Source organism: Balearica regulorum, chromosome 24, assembly GCF_011004875.1.
Source record: "Balearica regulorum gibbericeps isolate bBalReg1 chromosome 24, bBalReg1.pri, whole genome shotgun sequence".
Taxonomy (NCBI): domain Eukaryota; kingdom Metazoa; phylum Chordata; class Aves; order Gruiformes; family Gruidae; genus Balearica; species Balearica regulorum.
The window spans coordinates 5150781-5172226 of NC_046207.1; the positions used below are offsets into that span (position 1 = coordinate 5150781).

Consider the following 21446-nt stretch of genomic DNA (forward strand, 5'->3'; position numbering starts at 1 on the left):
AAAGAGGAGTAATGGTAACGTTTTATTCATAAAGAGAACACGGATCTGCACAGTTAGATGTTGTTCTGTTCTCTGCAGCTACCGCAGGATTAATGGTGAGGAAAAAGCATCGTTTTTCCTTACTGCCTGTTGCTCCGTTTTCTGGTAACGGAAAGAACTTGTTAATCCACAGCCTGTGGGGAAGTCACGCTGGTAAACTGGAAGAGTTTGATTCTAGTTTTTACGTGTGTGTTAGTTCATAGTCTGAGGATGAGTAAGCCGGGCCTATTTCAACCCCTCTCTCTCTCTCTCTTGCACTGCCACTACCTCATCCCTTTACACGTTGTGTTTGTCTTTTCAGACCCATTTACCCAATATTAAAGTCCATGCCTACTTCGCGCCTGTGACTCCACCTCCTTCGGTCGGGGGCAGCAGACAACGCTTCTGCAGATGTTGCATCATCCTATGACACTGGAAGTGGTCATCCTTGCAAACTGACTATTTAATTACACTTGTAGAATTACGGTGGACACCAGTATCTTCAAGAAAAGCGATACCAGTGTCATTTGCCAGGGCCAGTGAACAGGGCTGTGGTGCCAGGCCCCTGTAGCCACCCATACACATGCATATATGCGCCCCACCTGTTCCAGCAAACCGATGAACTCCGCAGAATGGGAGCTGGAGCTGTGTTGGCTTTTTTTCTGTAGGTGGATTGGTATAATTCTGAACCATTCCTACTGGGCATGCTCAGATGAAATCATTGCGGTAAGGAGGGGAGGGTTTTTTGCGAACCCAGAATGACTCTTGCTGCTGTTGAGGTCGGAATAGCAACTGAAATCTTTTGAAATGGGGAAAGGGGGAGAGGGAAGGAACATGCTTTAACCCTGCATCCCTTGTCCAGCAGAAAAAAAAAAAAAACAAACCTGAAAATCCCAACAAGTTTTGTGTCCGTTTTTCAGTGAGGGAATGAAACAGCAGCTGTTGTGAGACCTGATTTACTTGTGCTTCTCTGCTTCCCGTTCCCTGCTGACCACCCTGAGCATGCTCACATTGAAGGTTCATCTGTTTCTTCTGTGTTCTGTAGCATCCAGCTCAGAGGCTTCCTAGATTGTCGTGATATAGCTTGAAATCTGTAATGTCAGGCTCCGTTTTTTATCCTCCCTACATCCCGCTTTTTTTACAGGTTTCTAATTCAGTAATTTTTTTTTTGAGATTTACCAAACAAAAGTTACGAATCAATAATTTAAATTTAAAAAAAACCCACTTTTTACCATTAGAAGCCCGAGCCTGTAATGACCCGATAGGAAGATCTTTAAATGGAAGGTGAGCTGCGCCACAGGCTAGGCTCTTGTAGGCTTCTTGGCCTGTTTTTATCAGCGATAGGGTGTCCGAATTTGGTTTTGCATTTCAGGTTTTATCCCAGCGACAAGAATATAACTCCTGATATAGGGAAAAAGTTATAGTCTCTGTTCCAGTGACTGTGAGTTCCCTGCTCCTCCTGTCCTTTCCCTCCCACCCTTCATCTTGCCCCCAAGGAAGAGCAGAGTAGAGTCTTTTTGCTTGTTGCCCTGATCAAGAAATAATGCCTCGCTAACGGAAGTGGGAGGAGCAGCGGGCCTGAAAATACGCCCTTGATTTATTGTCACGTTGTTGTATGCTGAGGTGCGGGCGCTGGGTGATTTTGCTGACTTTTGCATCTTCTGCAGGTAAGTGTTTTGCCCCGGAGAAGGAACCATCTGAATGAAACGAGGGTTTTCTGTGTGCCAGTCCTTCCCGGCTGTCGAAACGTGCTCCCGGCAGCTGGTTTTGAGGCATTTCAGGCAAGATTAGCCCAGGTGCTTCAGAGGAGCGTAGACAGCCCGGGCCAGCTCTGTCAGCTCCCAGTTCCTTGATGCTGGCAGCTCCAGATGCCCAGTATGAAACATGTGAACAGATGGGCAGGCGCCAAGGGTTTAATGGGGCAGAACTTGGTCAAACTCTTAACAGGTTTGTGGAAGACGAGCTGACGTGTAAGTAATTGAGCTCTTCCTGCTGTCCGCACCCCGGGGTGGATGGGAGCGCACGTGTTTGGGGGTGACAGAGAGGAGCAAGGCTGTTTAATCATCCTCACTGCCAAGGAAGTGGTGCTTCACCTTTCCGCTGAAAAATCTGATGGGGGAAGAGCAGGGTGCAGCACAAGGAAATAGCTGGTTTAGGGTCCTAGGGGCTTGTTTTCATTCACCGTGGGTTTGCTTTGAGGACAGTGTGCTGCTTCCCAACGCTTTTATTGCTGTCTGAGCTCTTCAGGCAGCCGGAAGGGTCGCTTAGTCCCACCGAAGCTGTATCCCCTTCATCTACAACCTAAATTTCCCCAGCCCATGGGTATGTGCTTAACAAAGCCTTGCAGATGCACAGTCTGCTGGGAGGAAATCCAGTGTGCTGTGTTTAAAAGGATACTGTCAATGCCTTTCCTGTAGATCACTTTTAATCTGTTATATTTATTCAAATCCTCTTTAGCGCTGTGGATTCTCTCTCTCTCCTCAACGAGCATGTTCCTATACTTCGTTTGCAGAACTCCTTTCTCCGATTTTTCGAGGTGGCAGAAGATAAAGGTCACAGACTGACTCCGAAGGGGCGGGTGCGCCTGGGGCAGCACCCCACAATCCCGGTATTTGCACAGCTCTGGAAAGAACACTCTGTTTAGTTTACACCGTGGCGGGGGAGAGCTAAAATGGATTTGTAAGCCAGGGTGTAGTTGGCTGACCGATTTCTTTGTAACAGAGTAGAGTTTTCAAGGGAAAACTCAAGAATACAGAACCCAAAGCATTATTTTTATTTTTTTCCAAACAGGGTGACAGCATTAAGGTAGCTCAAACTGCTTGACAGTGTCCTTTTAAGTCAATTATCCGTCTTCAAATGGACTCTTCCTAATGTTTGTATTTATAAATACCAATAAACACCATTTTCCAAGCTGTGTCTTGCTAGAGGAATACCTTTGTAGAGGGGGAAAAAAAACAAAACAAAACCCCAGCCACCTGGACGCGAGTTGTTGTTTGGGAACGTGTTTCTGCTCCGCATACGTGCGCCCTTGTTTCTGCCGAGCTGGTGGCTCCCGAGCTGGGTGCTGGGTCGGGTGCTGGCCCCGGGTTTGGGGTGGTGGCTGCGGAGGGCACCAGGCACCGACATTCAGGTCCATCGTTTATAGATGAATGTCTCTGTACTGTCATTTTGGGGGGTAAGTGATGGAAAATGGTGAAAAATCAGTTTGTGAGCTCCCTGCTCGTGCCAAACGCGTCTTGTCCAGCCTTGGAACCGGAGCAGCTGTACGAGGCAGATCGGGTCCTTGATGTGAGACCGTGAGCTGTTCTCCAAACGTCGGCCCTTTCCTTGCCCTCCCTTGAAACCCCACGTGCGCCCCGAGCCCCAGGCTACCTCTGTCAAAGTCGTGTCCACAGAGCGGAGGCCAGACTCTGTGTTACCACCCCAAAAAAGCCATTTTTTGCCGTAACCTGGACCTGGCCCCTGGCCCCGACCTGCTCCTGGACCCACGGGCGCAGGGACGAGGGGACCTCTCTGGCAAAATAGCCCGAGACCTGCTGGGAGGTGGTGTGGGAAGATCTAATGCAACCCAAAATTGGGCTTTTTCTGGTCTTTGGAGGGACACGGCAGCACTTTATCCCTGTTCTGTGGCGGCTGCTGCTGAGGATGGGGAAGTGTAACCTGCTCTCACGGGTTATTTAAAACAAACTTTAACAAATTCCCATTTTCTAAACATCATTGTAATTTATTTTTTTTTTTCTTTTCATTTTACTCTGTTGTTCATGGCTGGCCTGTGGTGTCAGGGTATTTGGGTTAGTTTTGGGTTGGGGTTTTTTTTGGTGGGGTGGGGGGTGGCTGGGAGATGAGTATGACAAGGTTCTTCAGTACAGTGTTCTGGGCGGAGGGTTGTGTGCCCCAAAAATGAGGTTTCAAACATCTTGTCCCCTTCTGAGGAAGGATTGCCTGGTTGGGGCTGTTGTTCTTGGCATGATTTTTTTTCTGCTTTGCTTTCCAAAAAAAGTCTGAGGGGGGCACCCAGCTCCACTCATGGGTGCTGAGGTCCTTGTGCTGCAGCCCAGGGAGTTCCAGGGGGCCAAAAAAATGGGGCGGCGGGACGGGGGGAGAAACCACTTTCCCCTTCCCTTCACAGCTTCGCTCCGTGCTCGGGCAGCCTGGGCCGTGCCTTCCCGGCCCCTCGCACCCTCCTGTCACAGCACCCCATCACCGGTGACACCCCATCACCGGTGACGCCCCGTCCCGTGCGCTGCGGCTCCGTCCATCGCAGAGCCGAGCTCGGCCGCCCCGGCGGTACGTGCTCTCCGTGCCGGCAGCTGGCACGTACCGGCTGCCTGGCTCATCTGGCACGGAGACGGGCAGAGGTTTGGGGTTGTGTTTTTTTTTAAGAAACGAGGAAACGCATCCCCTGCTCCCGCCAGCCGGTGAGACCCCGGGGCCAGGCTGTGCCAGCCCCTGCCCTACCCTGGGGGAGCCGTGGAAATGCCCCCCTCTGCCAGCACCCCCAGCACCCCGCCTTTCCCCGGGGCTCTTCACGCTGCAGCCACCGACCGACCTTCCTCCATCCCTCGAGGTGCGTCCCAGCTCACCTGGGTTTTCCCTGCTGGCCACAGCCCCCATAACCAGCGTCTGCCCGGACGGGTTATTCCCTCCTCTATGCAAACCCCGAGCGCTCGATGTTCTCCTCCTCCGGCTCCTTTCCCATCTCGCTGCTTGGCGCAGCCGGTGCGGGACCCGTGGGGCGGCCGTGCCCGTGGGGACCCCCCCCCCCGTTGCGGGACAGGCCTGGCCGCCTCGCTATTTTTTAACGTGTTTTTAAACTCTGGTGGGTTCGCGGTGTCTGTTCAGTCTGAGGTGCTGGACGCATGAGCTGGAACCTTGTCATACGCTCCCTCGATTATGATGTATATGTATAGAGAGATCTGTAAAATATTATTTTAATGATATTGTAATCTGTGCTTTCCTTGACACTGTGTGGATATAATAATGCCATTAATTAAAAGGAAATATATATATATATATGTAGGTAAGTTGTCCTTTGTCTGTGTGATGAGCCGTACGCAATCTCCGCAGGGCAGCGAGGGTCCGGCGGTGGAGGGGATGGTCGGGAACGGGCTCATGGGGCCGAGCACCCACTCCCCTCAGCAGCGAGTGTTGTGGGGAGGGTCCCTGGTGCTGCCGTCTCCCCCCCGGCACCCCCAGGGCCGGGTCTGTGGGTCCGTGGGTCCCCGTCCCGGTGCTCGCTGCTGTCCCTTCTCTCTGTGTTTGCCAACACGGATCCTGACCCTGGACCGGGGGATGTCCCGGTGTCCTCCCCGCTTCTCGCCCGCGTCCTCTGGCTCCTCTGGGTCTCCGTCCTTCCTCTCTGGGGAAGCCTCCCACCCGCTGGTTTATCCCAAACCCGTCCTTCGCCCTGCGAGTCGTTTCCTCCCCAAGGCAGCCCCGGTCTCGCTTCACCACCCGGCTCTGCCGTCCGTGCCAGCAGCGGCCGCGCCGGACAGTGCTCAGGGGAAGGACTCTGCGTTAAAAATAACCCGTTCCCTGAGCCAAAACGCAGAACTGAGGCTTTACTGGGTTTTACCAGCTGGGGCTGCCCCGGGCTCTGTGCCATGGTCGGCTCCATCCCTGCGGGGTGGGACAGGACCCGCTCTGCCCGGCTTCCTCCTCGCTGACCCGGCAGCTGCCGGGGTCTCACTGGGGAAGAGGGGCTCAGCCCCGTGCCCGGCCCCGCTCCCCAACCCGGCCCAGGCTGCTCCCACCCCGCGGTGGGTGCCGGACCCCGGGGACCCCTCGCCAAACCCCAGCAGGTGCCGCAGGGACGAGGCCGCGCTCGGGGCTGGCTGCCTCCGTCCTTTAATACCAAACGGGGACGAGGCGAAGGCAACGCGGCGGGTGTGGGGACGCGGCTGCCGTCAGCGCAGGGAGAAAGGGATGGAGGGGGCCAGCAGCCAGGATGGGACCCTTCCTCTCACCCCTCTGCAGGAGGGGCCGGGTGAGGCTGGCAGGGGTGCAGGGAGGGTGAACCGTGTTTGGCGGATGGGCTCTCGGGGACGGTGCAAGCCTCGGGCTCCTCTCTCCATCCTTGCACAGCTCCGGCACCGGTGGGAGATCTCCCTTCCTGGGGGTGACGCAGCTCCGGGGCCGGGTCCTACCGCAGCACCAGGCGGTACCCCTCCGGGCCGTGCACTGCCCAGAGACGTGGCTCAGCCGGGGCCATCGTCCCTCGCCCGCAGCCCCTGGCCACCGTGTTACCTTTGCTGATGGCCACCACGAAGCACGTCTCGTCCAGAAGGTTCCTGATCATCTGCGGGGCCACGGGGCGAGGTGAGGGGGCCTGGACTGGGGCTGCGCGTCCCATCCCAGAGCCCGGACCCCCTTCCCGCTGCAGCGAGGGGCACCCATGGGGGCTGAGCCTCGCTGGGAGCAGGTTGGGGACACCGAGGGGCCGGGATGGCTGCGGGGTCCAGCACCACCCGGGTGTCCCCCTTGGTTCTTACCGCATCGCTGACAAGGATGTGGATGCCGGAGGGTCCCTGCCGGGACACCCGCAGGATCTGGCCCACCGGCAGCCCCAGCAGCTCCGCCAGCTTCCCGGTCAGCTCAGCCGCCGTCAGCTCCTCCAGGTGCATCTCCTGGTACAGCCCTGGGGACAGGACGGGGACGGGGCAGTGAGCACGGACCCTCCATCCCCACGCTGCCCCGCGCCGACCGGGGTACCTGAGCATCCATCCTCTGCGCCCTCAGCCCCGTCGGCGAGTTCCCGCGACACGTAGAGGGTCAGCCGGGGCCGCGGGCACCTGCGGAGGCAAAGAGGGGTCTGGGGGGGGGGCAGGATCCGACCAGGCACCGCGGAGGCTGCCGGGGGTCCCCAGAAAGAGGCACCGAGGAGCCCCACGGGACGTCGGAGCCCACCTGCCCGTCAGCGCGTTGCAGAGGCGGATGCCATCGGGGGCTCCGCAGATCCGGATCAGGTCCCTGCGGGAGAGCTTCAGCAGGTCGGCGCCTGCGGACAGGGGGGTTCGGGGGGGGGGGGGGGGTCACAGCTGTGGGGGACGGCTCTGCCCCCCCAGCCTGGCCCGGCGCTGCCCGCGGCCTCACCTGCGAAGTTGGCGAAGACGCGGGCGTAGGCAGAGAAGCGGCGCTTGTGCAGCCACTGCTGCGTCTCCAGGGGGGATGCACAGGGGCTCAGCGCCTGCCGCAGCGGGAGTGGAGCCTCAGCCGGGGCATGAACCGAGCGGGCACGTTCTCAGCCCAGCCAGCTTCTCTTGGGGGGCCGTAGGGGGCTATAGGGGTGCACGAGGCTGCACCGATGGCACCCTCACCTCGCCAGCGCTCTCCGTGGGGCTCTCGGCGGCACAGGCGGGTGACACGCACACCCTGCGGGGAGCGGGGCTGGGCTGAGCGGGGGACCCCAGCAGTGGGTGGGGGTCCAGGGGGGGCCCCGCTTACCTCTCTGGGCTCAGCAGCTTGAAGGGGTGAGGAGGCAGCAGCCCTGGGGTGCCCGGGGGGCTGTGGGGTGCACCCAGCACGTCCGGCCACGGGGCGCACTGAGGATGGAGGGAGGGGGTTAGGGGGTGCAGGGTCCCCGGGGGCACCCCGGCCCGCAGGGAGGGGTCCCAGGGCCGGGCCCCACCTCGGCCAGCACGGTGGTCTCGTAGGCCGGTTGGAATTTCTCCCGCTCCGGCGCCGGCTGCTTCTCCACCTTCTCCCGGTCCGTCTTCTGCTTCCTGTCGGCCCCCTTGGGCTGCGCCGGGGTCCGTGAGCGTGGCCCCGGGACCACCGCCACCACGGCCAAGGGGGACCCCGGCCTCCCCCTGCACCCAGCCCCCCACGTACCCAGGTCCTTGGGGTGCTCAGACCCCCGTGCCCCCACCCCCAGGGTGCTGCAGCAGGCGCTGCCCCATGCTCAGAGCGGCATTTGCCAGGAACGGGGGGGCACTGGTCGCCCTGGGGTCACTGGTGCCCCCCCCCCCCCAATACCTTGAACACCTTGACAAGGCAGCTGGCGGAGTGGAGGTGCTCGGGGGGGTCCTCCTTGCCCCCCACCCAGAAGGTGTCGATCTGGATGCGGAAGGGGACGCCTTTCTCCCCCCCGTTCTTCCGCAGTGTGAACTCGGTGCTGATGCAGTGAACCTGGCCGGGGACAGCGGGGTCGGGGGCGGCTGCCGGGGCCCCCCCCAGTCCCCCCCCCCCAGCCCCTTCAGCCCCCCCAGCCCCCGGCCAGGCCTGGCTCCCACCTGCACGAAGACGGACGTCCGCCTCGAGGGGTCCCAGAGGAATTCCACCGTGTTGAGCAGCGTGGGGTGGATTTGGGGTTCGAGGATGCCGACGGAGAGCGGGATGTCTGCGGGAGAGGGGTGAGCACAGCCCCCCCAGCCCCCCCAGCACCCCCAGCCCCCCGCCCGCCGCCGGCACTCACCGATGTCGAGGATGCGATCGCCCGGGCGGCTCCACCGCCAGCCCTCCAGCTGCTGCTGCTCCGAGTACTGCAGCCGCCGGTCGTGGAAGACCACGCGCACCACGCTCTGCGCCGCAGGATCAGGCCCACGTGCCACCAGCCACGGCCACGGGCTGAGCCCACGGCCACGGCCCCTGGCCCCACAGGGAGACGGGGATGGACTGGGGCTGAGCTGGGACTGAGCTGGGATTGGACTGGGGCTGAGCTGGGACTGAGCTGGGGCTGAGCTGGGATTGAACTGGGGCTGAGCTGGGATTGAACTGGGGCTGAGCTGGGACTGAGCTGGGATTGAACTGGGGCTGAGCTGGGACTGAGCTGGGACTGAGGTGGGACTGAGCTGGGACTGAGCTGGGACTGAGCTGGGATTGAACTGGGGCTGAGCTGGGACTGAACTGGGATTGAGCTGGGACTGAGCTGGGGCTGAGCTGGGGCTGAACTGGGGCTTAAGGTCAGAGCTTTGCCCCAAGGCTTCACCCCAGGTTTTTTGGGGGGTCCCCACCACCATCTCACCTTGAGCATCCTCCGCCCCTCCCCAGCGGGGTCCACCCGGGGGTTCCCCATCATGCGGATCTCATAGGACTGCCCTGCGGGGGGGGGGACGGGGATGACACACGACACAAAAGTGGGTGCTGAGCCCCCAGAGGGGGGGAGTTCCACCCCCCGGGATGCCCCCAGCCCCCCCAGCTCACCCTGGTTGAGGTAGGTGAGGGTCTCCTCGTGGTGCCGGACAGCGGGAGACGTGGGGGCGCAGAGCACGTACTCGAAAGCCGAGCAGGGGGGCTGCGAGGTGGAGATGCCGTGGGGTTCCTCCTGCTTCAGGTAGGGCAGCACAGGGGGGTCCCTGCAGAAACGCACACACACACACCCCCCCCCCGGCGGGTAGGAGCTCAGCTGTGCCTCAGTTTCCCCAAAAGCAAGGGATGCTCTGGGTTGGGGGGGTACCTGAGCAGCCCGGGGCCGGAGATGGGGTACATCTCCCCGGGACTGGACCAGTAGTGGTCAGGTTGACCGTGCCAGAAGAGCATGGTGGGGGTGTCCTGCGGGGGGGACACACACACACACACGGAGGGTGACAGCAGGGAGGGACAGGTTGGTGTCCCCCCCACTTTTATAGGCACAGGGAGTGGTGGTGAGAGCCAGGTTGGCCCAGTTTGGCCCAGTTTGGTCCAGTTTGGGGAGGGAGTTGACAGTAAATAGTGTGGGGGGGGGTCCTCCCCCTGTGTTTGTTGTCAATACAAAGTGGGGGGGCATCGGGGGGGGGACACGCACACGCAGGGCTGTTCCTGGGGGGGGGGGGGGCCCAGCCTGGGAACCGGTGGGCTGGAGACCCCCCCCTCCCCGGGAACAGCCCCACGTGTGTCCCCCCCAGCTGTGCCCTGTCCCTTTGTCCCAGCCCAGCCAAGGACATCTGCCCCCCCACCTTGTTCCCCCCCCCCCCCGCCATTCCAGTCCACCCTGTCCAGGGCGAGAAGCCAAGGCCGCCCTGTGCCAGCCCGCGGGGCGCCCGCTGCATTTTAATTTCTCTAATTTCGCACAGAATTGGCTCATTTGGGGGAGAAAAAGGGGGTTTGCTCGTGCAGGGCACTGCCCCCCCCCCCCGGGTGTCAATAAGGGGGTATGGGGTGTTAATCGGGGGGGGATATGGGTGCTGCCCCCCCCTCCCCTTGGGTGTCGAGGGGGGGAGATGGAGTGTTAAAAGGGGGTTGTCCATGGGTGCTGCCCCCCAAAGGTGCTGCCCCCCCCCCCAAGGGTGAAAATGGGGGGGGGGGTGTCTATGGGTTCTGCCCCCCCAGGGGGCAATGGGGGGGGGGCATGAGCGGTGACTCCCCCCGGGATATCGCGGGGGCGGGGGGAATGGGTGCTGCCCCCCGAGTGTCAGGGTGGGGGGGACTTTGGGTGCTGCCCACCCCCGCAGGCTGTCCGTGTGGGGTCCCCCCAGTGCCCCCCCCCACGCGAGACCTGCTGATGGGGGACAAGCCCCGCCCCATGGGGACGGACAGCCAATGGGCAGCCCAGGATTAGCATATCTCTCCATCCCCCCCCCGGCGGCAGCTTGAGCGCGGCGCTATCGCGACCGGGTCGCGGCGCTGTCGCGACAGCGGGGGGGGGGGCGGGGGGCGTGGCGGGCGCATGACGGAGCCGCCCGGGGAGAGCGAACCGGCGGGTCCCCCCGAGCCGCCCCCCGCCGGGGCCGGGCACGGCAGCAAGGTACGGCCGGGGGGGGGAGTGTGTGTGTGGGAGTGTGTGGGAGTGTGTGTGAGTGAGTGTGTGTGAGTGTGCAACGGGGGGGGAGTGTGTGTGTGGGAGTGTGTGTGAGTGTGCAACGGGGGGGGAGTGTGTGTGTGTGAGTGTGTGTGTGTGAGTGTGTGAGTGTGAGTGTGCAACGGGGGGGGAGTGTGTGTGTGTGTGTGTGAGTGTGTGTGTGTGAGTGTGAGTGTGCAACGGGGGGGGAGTGTGTGTGTGGGAGTGTGTGTGAGTGTGAGTGTGCAACGGGGGGGGAGTGTGTGTGTGGGAGTGTGTGTGAGTGTGCAACGGGGGGGGAGTGTGTGTGTGTGTGAGTGTGTGTGTGTGTGAGTGTGCAACGGGGGGAGTGTGTGTGAGAGTGTGTGTGAGTGTGTGTGAGTGTGTGAGTGTGCAACGGGGGGGAGTGAGTGTGTGTGAGTGTGTGTGAGTGTGTGTGAGTGTGCAACGGGGGGGGGAGTGTGTGTGTGAGTGTGTGTGAGTGTGTGAGTGTGAGTGTGCAACGGGGGGAGTGTGTGTGTGTGTAAGAGTGTGCAACGGGGGGGGGGAGTGTGAGTGTGTGTGTGTGTGTGTGCACCGGGGGGGGGGAGTGTATGCACGGGGGGGGGAGTGTGCACCGGGGTTGAGCGTGCAACTGGGGGTCACTGTGCAGGGGGCGGTGTGAGTGTGCACTGGGGGGGGGGGGTGACCGTGCCCCCTGTCCCGGGCACTCTCAGCCGCTTCGGGGTGCCGGGGGGTGGGGGGGGGGGGGGGTTCAGCCCCGGAGCTGCCCGGCGCCCCCCACCCCCCGGCCCCGCTGACCCGGGTCCCCAGCCGGGCCGGGCTGCGGCGGGGGGTGGGTGGCCCCTCCCGGGGTCCCCGCCATCCCTGGGGCGAGGTCCCTGCCACCCTTTGAGGGACCCCCCCGGCCCCTCCCGGGGTCATTGCCATGCCGGGGGGGGGGGGGGGTGTCCCTGCCACCCCGGGGGTCCCTCCGGCAGATGCAGCGGCTGAAGCGGTCGCTGTCCCTCCGGACGCTGCTGCGGAGCAAGAGCGTGGAAAGCCTCTTCCCGCGGCCGGGCGGGGGGGCGCAGGGCCCCGGGACCCCCCCGGCCCCCCCCCCGGCCCCACGGCTTCCAGCAGTACGTCTTCAAGAAGCATTGCCCCTGCGAGCTGTGCCGGCAGCTCATCGCAGGTGGGGGCCGGGGGGGGGGGGGGGTCGGGGTGGGGGTGGGGGTGCAGCCCCCACCCCTGGCCGTGACACCCCCCACCCCCCCGCTGCCTGCAGGCAACTCGCGGCAGGGCCTGCGGTGCAAGGCGTGCAAGGCCGGCGTGCACCTCTGGTGCTCCGAGGGGATCTCGCACCAACGGTGCCCCGGCAAGACGGTACGTGGGGCGGGGGGGGGGGGTGTGTGTGTGTGACACAGCCCTGTCAGTGTCCCCCCGTCCCCCCCCCCCCGCCACAGCCCCGTCCCCAGGGGACTGCATGCACCAGGGCGTGCGGCTGCACACACGCGTGTGCACCGGGATGCGTGCCCACGGGCACGCGTGGGCAGAGAGATGTCGGCGCGTGTGCAAGCACCGGCCCCCGTGTGCACGGGGGGGGTCCCTGGCCCCAGGGCCACGGTCCGTCCCAGCACCCCCCAGCACCCCAACTCTGCCCCCTCCCAGGGTGCCTGAGGGTGCTGGGTGCCCCTTTTCCCCAAAACCCCATTTTTCCCCGCAGGCCACCTCTTTCTGCCGCAATTTCAGCTCGCCCCTGCTGCTGCCAGAGCAGGGGGGCTCCGTGCCGGGCTCGACCCCCCCAGGTGAGCCCCCCCGGCCGCACCACGGAGCCACCCTGCACCCGCCGTTGGGTACGCTCTCTCCCTGGGGTGCAGGCTGGGCTGGGGGGGGGGGGGGCCCTGACACCCCCCCCATCCCCTGATGCAGACCCCAGCGCGAGGGTGGACCCCGTGTACGAGGCGCTGCGGTTCGGCACCTCCCTGGCACACGGCGCCGGCCCCACGGAGCTGCCCCCCAGCACCCAGGTACCCCCCAGAACTGGGAGGGGTGGGGTGCACTGTGGGGGTTTGGGACACCCCCCCTGTCCCCACACCCTCCCTCTGCTCTAGGGTGAGAAGAGGGAGGGAGAGGAGAGCGGGGACGCCCTGAGCAGCGCGGGAAGCCCGAGCAGCGGTGGTGGTAAGGGGGTGGCATGGGGGTGGGGGGCCGGCGGGGGGGGGGGCCAGGGCTGACTCTGTGTGTCCCCCCCATCTGTCACAGCAGTTGTCACCCCAGCAGAGAGGGACAGTCTGGAGGAGAAGAGCCCCAGGCAGCAGGTGGGGGTCCAGGGGGAGGGGGGGGCAGGATGGGGATGAAGGGGGGGACCAGGGCGGGGGGGGGGGGCTCTGGTGATGCACCGGGGCCGTGGGGCAGAGGGACGGCGCTGTGGGGCAGAGGGATGGGACACTGGCATGGGGCTGGGGGCCGTGGGGCAGCGCTGGCTGTGTCCGCAGGCTGCCCGGGGGCCAGCGCGGTGGGACGGGGCGCCCATGTTCTCCTACGTGGCTCTCTACAAGTTCGTGCCCCAGGAGCACCAGGACCTGGCGCTGCAGTGAGTGGGGAGGGGGTCGGCAAGGTGGGGGGGGACCCCCGGGGCAGTGGAGGGGGGGCACATCCCCACGCTGCCCCACGCCTCCCTCTGCCCCCCCCCAGGCCCGGGGACAGGGTCACGCTGGTGGACGACTCCAACGAGGACTGGTGGAAGGTCAGGGGGGGCCGTGGGGCAGGGGGGGTTGGGGGGTTATGGGGGGGGACGACACACAGGCAGGTGTGCCACGGTGTTGGGCAGCCAGGGGCCGGTGCCTGTGTGCAGCCCCGCTACCTGCCAGGGCATTCACTGGTGCAGTGAGTGCGGGGGGCCTCAGCCGCCCCTCGGCCACGCCGCAGGGGAAGGTGGGCGACCGGCTGGGCTTCTTCCCGGCCAACTTCGTGCAGCGCGTCCGTCCCGGCGAGAGCGTCTGGAGGAGCTGCCGGGCCGTGCAAGGCGACAAGGAGCAGGGGCGCATGAGCCTCAGGGAGAACCAGGTAGGGAGGGGGGGACCCCGCTGGCACCAGCACCTCGCTGCCCTGAGGTGCACCGAGTTGGGTCTGTCGTCAGCGGGGCGATGCCAGGGCCGTGCCCCACTGCCTGTCCTTCTGTCCATCCCAGATCTGCGTCGGCGTGGGCAGGACCCAGGGCCTCGTCCGGGTGACCAGCGGGAGGAAGAGGGGGCTGGTTCCTGCCGAGGCGCTGACCGAGATCTGAGGGGCGGTGTCCAGCCCCCCCCACAGTGTCCCTGTCCCCATCACCACCCCCCTCCCGGATCACCACACCTCAGGAAGCCCCATCCGGGCGGTTCCCCCACGTGTGCCAGTCAGCGTGTGCGGACACAGCGTGCACAGTGTGCGTGTGTGTGTGCGGGGGGGGGTGTGGTGTGTGCACAGCAGCAGGTGTGCAAATCCCTGTGTGTACACCAGGGCACACGCCTCTGCCCATGCACGCGCAGGTGCAGCTCCACACACACCCCCCCCAGCTCCAGAGCCATACACGCCTGTACCTGTGCACTAACACACGTGTGTGCAGCCCCACTGCTGGAGCCCAGCTCACCCACGCAACCCCCCCCCCCAGCCCGGGCAGCGCCCGGCCCCCGCTCACGGGGTGCTCCAGCCCCGGCTCCTGAATTAAAACGCTGCTGCTGCCGCGGTGTTGGTGCCACCAGGTTGTTTTTCTGCGCCGGCCAGAGGAGTTCTGGTGCTGCCGTGTGTCCAGGCAGAGGGGGGTGCAGGTGGTGTTCCCCCCCCCCCCAAAGCACTGCCAGGGTGCCCGTCCCCTCTTTCGGTGCCTTCCCTGTGGGGTGCCACGTCCCACCCACCGTGGGCTCCGGGGCTCTTTTTTGGCCGCATGAGTCACACCGCACCCGGCCGCGGTGAGTCACCATCAGTGGAGGTGGCAGCGGGGCCAAGGACAGAGCGGGCACTGGGGGTACGTGGGGGGGGGGGTGGGCTGGCGGGGAGGGGGCGTGTGACACTGGGGCCTTGGTGTGTGGGCATGGGGCAGGGCATATGCCAAACATCAGGCCCCAGCCCCTCCAGCCCTGGCCAGGTGGTCCCATCACCTGCGTGAGGAGGTGGGTGGGTCTCAGCTGTGTTTCCTCTGGGTGGGGACACCCCCCCCACACACCCCCCCAGCTTGTAACAGCCTCAGCAGGGATGGTGCAGAGCTTGGGGGGGGGCTCAGGGGGCTGCCCCTGCAGCGAGGCTGGGCCCTGGCGCTGGGATGGCTGCGTGGGTTTGGTGAGGAGCCGTGTGGTGCGTCCTGGGGGGAGCGTGGGGTGTCTGGAGGGGCCAGACCTGGTTTGGGGGGGGGTCCCTGGTGTGAGCCATGGGCCCAGCTCCCTCGTACCGGTGCCCAGAGATGTGCAGGCCCCTGTCCCATCCCAGCGCTGTGTCCTGCCCCACTCCTGAGGGGCTGCTGTGGTAACAGAGCCCCCCAACGGCTTCCCCTGAGCCCAGGGGTGTGGGGGGCCACAGCATGTCCCCCTGCTCGCAGCCTCCAGCCCCCCAAGGACGGGCAGTGCTGGCGCCCTGTTCCCCTTCAGGGCCTGCGCCCAACGGTGCTGGCTCTGGCACGTGCAGTTGGAAATCCCCGAGGCTGTACCCCCACCCTGGGCACCAGGGACACGCTCTGCCCCCTCCTGTCGTGACGTACCCCCACCCTGGGCACCAGGGACACGCTCTGCCCCCTCCTGTCGTGACTTGAGGTGACGGGGATGCACTGCCTCCAAGGAGCTGCCGGCACAGGAGGCCGGGGCAGCCAGCCCTGGTGCCAGCAGAACTGCCCCACCACCCCCCTGGGTTCCCCCACAGCCGGGCAGGGCAGCACCAGCCCTTCCCTCCCTGTTCCAGAAACCCTGGAGAGAGCGAATGCCAGACCAGGTGGGAGGAAGAATCCTGGGCATCGTGTTTTATTGAACGCTCGTGGATGGAAAACGCTATGTACACAAGACAGTCGGTGTTTACTTCTTGGTCTCCTCCTCCTTGGAGAGGGTCTTGATGATCTCCTCCTTCTTGGCTTGCAGGCGTTCCTCGCGGCGCTTACGAGCCTCCTTGGTCTTGGACCTGCGAGCTTCCGCCTGGTCGCTGCAAGAAGTTAAGTTTGTAAATGCGCGGGGACGGCCCCAAACAGCCTGCAAACGCCTTTACCACAGCCCGGCTCCCCTCTGGCCCCGCAGGGGCTCCAGCCCTTACGTGCCGCCTGCAGCTCCCGGGGTGCCAACCTGGCCCCGCTCGGCCCCGGGGCTCTGCCGTGCTCCCAGCTCTGAACTGCCCTGTTCGTGCTGGCTGGGGTCACAGACCTTTACCAGAGACCACGGTTAAGGTACCGGTTCTCTCACCACAGGGTTTCAAAATCTCTCGGCTCCTCACTGCCCCTTGTCAGTTGTTTACCAGCCAGACCAGTAGATCCACCCATTTACAGCTGTATGAACAACTAACATCTGCTACGCCCGCAGCGGGACGCACAAGGCTCTGCAGGACTACGGATTTCTCCACTTCCAGCCAGCCCAACCCAGTTTGGGTTTGATTCTTCACCAGGGCTCCGGCTAGAGCCACCAGACAGCAGCCCCCTGCAATCACTAATTAAAAAAAAAATAATCGATTCCCCAACCCACAAAGCTGAAGCTTAACAGTGAGGCAGCACTTACGCCAAGAGCTTCTTGCGAGCTTTATCTGCCTTGAGCTTGTGGATGTGTTCCATCAGGATCCGCTTATTCTTGAACACGTTACCCTTGACCTTGAGGTACAGGCTGTGGTACCTGACGGAGCAGAACAGAGCACAAACCAGGCTGAGCAGGAGATCAAAGCACCGCGCAGCTTCCAGACACGCAGCACCCCTCCTGGCACAGCACGGTGACGCGGACGAGCGTGCGGCAAGGAGCGGGGTCACTCTGGAGCTGCTGCGCCGGCTCTTCCCTGCTCCGAGAGCTGCCGGGGTTACTCCGGAGCAGCTCTCTGGTTCCACAGTTCCCAGAGAGGATTTATTTTCATCAATCTGCACGCCAAGGAGGTGGCTGCAGAAGCTGCGTACAGCAAGGAAAAGGGGTTTCTAAGCACGTGGAAACGCTGCCCAGAGCTGGCACAGCATGGCAGGCTTACATATGGCGGTCGATCTTCTTGGACTCCCTGTATCTGCGGAGCAGGCGCCTCAGGATTCGCATCCTCCTCATCCAGGTCACCTTCTCGGGCATACGAGCGTTGGCCGTACCCTTTCTCTTACCTAGGGAAGGGAAGCAGAACGAGAATGAAGCCAAATTTTAGCAAGTTAAACAACACGCTTTTGCTGAAGTGTTTAATCCTTCACTTCAAGAACAAAACCATGAACACACAAACTGGATTTTTAGGCCTGGCCACAAGACTTTTGGAGATTGTTGCTCAATATAAGCTTGTAGGTGGACCAGGCACTATGGAAAACAGCCGTTTGCCCCAGTTCTCGGGGGAAGCCGGCACTTACCGATGCCCATGTGCCTGCCCTTCCGGCGGGCCAAGGTGTTCTTCCTGCATCGGGCACGAGAGTGGACGGTCACGGGTTTGCGGATGATCAGACCATCCTTAATCAATTTCCTGATCTGCTGACCTATGGAAAGAAACTCCGTGTTCAACATCTCACGTGCAACAAGACGACGCATCAGGCAAGTACAGACTCCCATCCTGCTTGTACGAAAAGGATCCAACGCAGAGGACAAGGCAGACCTTCCCCCAAAGCCCCCTCACTGCTGGAGCTGTTCTTTTCCCCTCCCATTTCTCTCTAACTAGGTCTCTCAGAGGACCGCACAAACTAAACCCACTACCAAGAACTCACCAGGCACCACGTTCTTGTCAGTGCACCGGGGGGAACTTTGTAAGTCCTGCTGATGGACTCGTTTCTGCTTTGAAGTGCAAAGCAATTGCTCAAGTGTCACAATTTTACCTCAGCCAACCTCATGACTACTGAGCTAGTCGAAAAGCCTCTCCCCATATCCCTGACACATCCCTTTTCCACAGGGCAACACAAGCGCTGCACAGCACGGCCGTGTGATGATCACTTACGCGAGTTGGCGTTAGCGATCTCATTGGTTTCGTTAGGATCCAGCCAGACCTTCTTTTTGCCGCAGCGCAGGACGCTGGAGGCCAGCCTCTTCTGAAGCCGGAGCATACTGCAGAGAACCACGCACACAGCTCAGCGCCACGTTCGTTCCCGCAGCCGGACGGTGCTTTTTGCGGTCCGGGACAGCCCGCGGCGAGTCTGGGGAGGGCTCTTCCTCCCCAGGGCCCATGCGCAGGCCGCGCTGCTGGAACGCCACGGCGAGGAGGGAGCTGCCAAGGGCCGCGGAGCCTGAGAGCGGCGGCCCCGGCTCGGCGGTCCCAGCCCCGGCTCGGCGGTCCCCTCCCTCCTCCTGCGCCCCTCGGGCTCCCCTCAGCGCGGGCCCCGGCCGCCATTTCGCCCCCCTCCCCAGCGCGCGGCCCAACCGCCATTTTCCCCCGAGGCCTGAGGAGGCCGCAGCCGCCTCACAGAGCCCGGAACCTCCCCGAAGCGCGACCGGGCAGCCCCCGCTATTGAGGCCACCCAACTGGCCACCCCCGCTCCCCGTGGCTGCCGGGGCAGGCCCGGGGGAAGCGGCGGAGCGCAGCCCCTCACCTCATGGCGGCGGCCGGGCGCAGAGGAAGAGGAGGCGGGCCTGGCCGCGCCCACAGCCAGCGCCGCGGGGAGCGGCACGTACCACTCCGCACCCGCCCCGCTCCGTCACCGTGGGGCGGCCCTAAGCGCGGCAAGAGAAGAACCGCGGTGGTGTTACGGGTGGGGAGGACAGGCAAGGCGCCGGGACCCACTCGGGACGTGGGAGAAGAGACACGTTTCCCTCCTCGCCTCCCCCCCCCCTCGCCGCGGGATGGTACAGCCCGCGCCTGCGCAGCGGGCAGGGCCGGGCGGGCTCGGCGCATGCGCGGTGGCGTGGAGGAGGCTGCGGGCAGCACGTGGGTGGTGGGGGTGCTGGGAGGGGGACTGGGAGCACTGGGAGCACTGGGGGCCAGGGGCATGGCCGGGGGGCTGCAGGTTGTCCTTTCCTCACCCTCCCTGCCTGCCCGGGAAGCTGTAGGTTAGGAAGAGTTTAACGGCAGCTTTGTCACCTTGGTTTTCGTAGCAAGAATCGGGATTTCTGTGCCTCGGCGTCTGTCTGGGGGTTTTCTTGTTTTCCCAAGAATTCACCCCAAAGGGCGGTGCGAATGGCATGGGGTTGGCGCAGGAGGGCGGCGAGCCGGGATCTCGGATCCCGCTTCTCTTCCGCGCGTGGATCCAGTCCCAACCTCGTCGGCCGCCGCGGGGTTGTGGTGCTGCTGAGAAACGGGGGGACTTGGATTTTCCTGCGAAATAACCCGTTAATAGGTGTGGCGACAGGGCTGGCCAGGGCGCAGAGCGTTTTACCGTCCCAACAATTTGCAATCAAAAACACCAGCGAGGTCTGGATGCGTCGGTGACACCGTTTGCGGTTGGAAAACCGCGGCACGGATGGGCTGAGGCGTCTCGGGGTTCAGAACCGTCTCCCCGGAAAATGCCGTCGTGGGGCTTGAAACGGGCCCGGTGGCAACCGGTGTCCGTCGTGTCGGAGAAATGACCCAGAAAAGCGCTGGAGCCTCTCCAGGAACAGATTGGTGAAGAGTTCCTGGAAGAAGGGAAAGCTCACGAAATGATAACGTATAGATTGTAACTGGCCTAAAAACCACGGCGGGGGATGGTTCTGAATTCCCGCTTCAACGCAAACGCGTCCAGCAAAAATGTTGCTTTTTAACCACCTAGGTGTTAAATAGTGCCCAAATTCGTCGTTTTGCAGGGATTCTTTTCCCTCCTTCCTTTCGACGGCTGAAGGTTGCGAGTGGCTGGAGAGCGAAAGCCCCCCAAGACGCCTCGTTAAACTCCCGAGACAAGACGCTAACGGTTCCTTTTGAATCTGGCGGCCGTAGCGCAGTCAACATATGGCGTGAGAAGAGGAGCCGATGGCAACAGATTTTTGGTTCATTTTGAGAGAAAAACACAGATAAACACAGGCTTTTGCTGTTTAAAAACTGACTCATCATTTTCATAAAACAAACAGCAAAATCTGGAGGCTCCTGAGACGGGAGAGCGGCTGGGGTTTAATTACCGACCCGGGAGGTGGAAATCGATGTCCTGTAAAGATTTTGGCCGTTTGCGCGGGCTGGAGACAGGAGAGCGCGTATACCTCCGTACCTATGTGGGGGTGCGTGCGTCCCCAAGTCCCGTGGGAGTGTCACCTTGTGCTCCGTGCTCTCCAGGGGGACAGGGATGAAGAGACTGGTCCGAGCTCAGATTCGAGGAGAGGTTTCAGCCCGGGTACCGATGCTGCTGCTTGTGCCCGAGCCCCTCCAGAGAGGTGCGGGGGAGATCCGCCATCCCTCCTCTGCCTGCTCCGTTGCGTCCCGCACCGGACGGGCATGGCCGTAGCTCCGTGCCCACCACCGAGCTTGTGCTCGGAGCAGCGGGCAGGGGCTGGATGGGCACTCAGGTGTCCCCCCCTCCCCAGCTGGGGTGATCCCCCCCCTCCGTGAGGAGCTGTGCCCCTGGCAGCGCAGGCAGCAGCGGGGTGGGGGGGGGGGTGGTGGCTTGGGGAGCAGAGCAGCAGGAAGGGAGCGATGCTGTAATTGCGTTACGCTCCCACGCAGCTGCCTGGGAATGGTGCGCTCGCCCTCCGCCCCCGGGCAGGCTCCCTGCTGGCATTGCCCCCGCTGCCTCTGCCCTGGCACCCGCCTCTGCCCCCCATCCCTTCCCCCCCAAAAAAAACCCACCCCCACCTTCGCCACCACGTTCTGCTTGGCCCAGGCCCGGGGGGCAGGCGTTGGCGTTGGGGGTCAGTGAAGTCCCGACACCCCGCGCTTGGTACAAGGCGCGGAGCTGGGCACGGTCGGCACTCCGGGGTTGTGTCCCGGGATCGGTGGTGCCAGCCTGCGTGACCTTGGGCAGCTCACACCCCCCCCCCGCCCCAAACCTCCCTTCCCCACCTGCCCAGCTGCCACGCAGCGTGTCCCCGTGCCGTCGTAAGCACCTTACGGTGCCGGTGATGGATGGGGGCTAAGAATGGAAAATGTGGCGTCAGCTGTCCTGCTTTCCCGGGCACATTGTCCTGGAGCAGGAAAAGACCCGCTGGTGTGGGGTGGAGGGGGGGGGGAAGGAATTTTTAACTTTCCAACAGCCGGCAGCGGCGGCTCCTGCGGTGAGGTTGCCGTGAGATGAGTGCGGGAGGTCTCAGCCCGGTCCTGCCTGGGGAGGGGGCGATGGGCCCCGGTGACGAGCTGTCCCCTGCCCGGTGCACGTTGCCAGCAGGTCTCGCGTGGTCCATCCCTCGCACCCGCTGGTGGGGACGGCGCTGGGGTCTCTGCGGGGCGGCCGCAACCTCGCCGGGGGCTGGCGGGTGCCAAGCGCGGCCCCTTCCCCACCGCACATGGGGCCCACCGTCCCCGGGTGTCCCCCCCCGGTGCCACGGGGTCCCCGGGGTGCCCTTTCCCAGGATGCTGCACACGGGGCGTGCAGATGGCTCTGTGTGGGGTGGGGATGCCCCTGGGTAGCAGGGGGGCTGGGGGGGGGCGTGGGTCGCTCTGAGGCAGTGGGGACCCCTGGGGGGGAGTCAGGGGGGGCAGAAGCTGGAGGTTTAGGGGCAGCCTTGTTCTGAGGGAGCCCGGGGTTCCCCAG

The 21446-nt window shown here is 63.3% G+C and overlaps 4 protein-coding genes across 16 annotated transcripts in view; 2 read left to right on the top strand and 2 right to left on the bottom strand.

Moving 5' to 3' along the window:
- The window catches only part of FBXL20 (F-box and leucine rich repeat protein 20), a 43200-nt gene extending 40272 nt beyond the window's left edge, over positions 1-2928 (top strand). For all 6 annotated transcript variants that reach the window (XM_075775528.1, XM_075775530.1, XM_075775532.1 and 3 more), the window contains one exon: positions 341-2928. In XM_075775528.1, coding sequence (XP_075631643.1) covers positions 341-448 — 108 coding nt within the window. In that variant the 3' untranslated portion in view covers positions 449-2928. The remainder of the gene's footprint in view (positions 1-340) is intronic.
- Positions 2929-3721: 793 nt separating this feature from the next.
- LOC142605132 (transcription factor CP2-like protein 1) lies at positions 3722-9632 on the bottom strand. 8 transcript variants are annotated; one of them, XR_012838884.1, is made up of 17 exons: positions 9413-9571; positions 9160-9311; positions 8981-9054; positions 8815-8862; positions 8432-8648; positions 8250-8356; positions 7993-8145; positions 7646-7756; positions 7462-7559; positions 7335-7389; positions 7111-7204; positions 6925-7015; positions 6730-6809; positions 6510-6655; positions 6265-6316; positions 5985-6198; positions 3722-4934 (listed from the first exon to the last, which is right to left on the bottom strand). XR_012838884.1 is itself a non-coding variant. In XM_075775521.1 (16 exons), the coding sequence occupies exons 1-16, from the start codon at positions 9493-9495 to the stop codon at positions 6161-6163; spliced, it is 1677 nt and encodes a 558-aa protein (XP_075631636.1). In that variant the 5' UTR covers positions 9496-9581; the 3' UTR covers positions 5841-6160. The 8 variants fall into 8 exon arrangements, 6 of the variants coding, with proteins under 6 accessions (XP_075631636.1, XP_075631637.1, XP_075631638.1 ...); XR_012838883.1 differs by having other exon boundaries at positions 4805-4934; positions 6265-6394; positions 9413-9581; XM_075775521.1 differs by lacking the exon at positions 3722-4934 and having other exon boundaries at positions 5841-6198; positions 6265-6394; positions 9413-9581.
- Positions 9633-10527: 895 nt separating this feature from the next.
- On the top strand, positions 10528-14077 carry STAC2 (SH3 and cysteine rich domain 2). The gene is given in 12 exon segments (XM_075774939.1): positions 10528-10678; positions 11692-11796; positions 11798-11885; positions 11979-12076; positions 12417-12498; positions 12623-12720; positions 12805-12874; positions 12956-13011; positions 13189-13286; positions 13388-13439; positions 13622-13759; positions 13884-14077. Coding segments are annotated over 12 exon segments (1059 nt in total). The 5' UTR covers positions 10528-10600; the 3' UTR covers positions 13980-14077.
- Positions 14078-15650: 1573 nt separating this feature from the next.
- RPL19 (ribosomal protein L19) lies at positions 15651-18487 on the bottom strand. Its single transcript, XM_075775133.1, has 6 exons — positions 18387-18487; positions 17798-17904; positions 17223-17345; positions 16868-16988; positions 16417-16527; positions 15651-15853 (listed from the first exon to the last, which is right to left on the bottom strand). The coding sequence occupies exons 1-6, from the start codon at positions 18389-18391 to the stop codon at positions 15730-15732; spliced, it is 591 nt and encodes a 196-aa protein (XP_075631248.1). The 5' UTR covers positions 18392-18487; the 3' UTR covers positions 15651-15729.
- Between the last annotated feature and the right edge of the window lie 2959 nt (positions 18488-21446).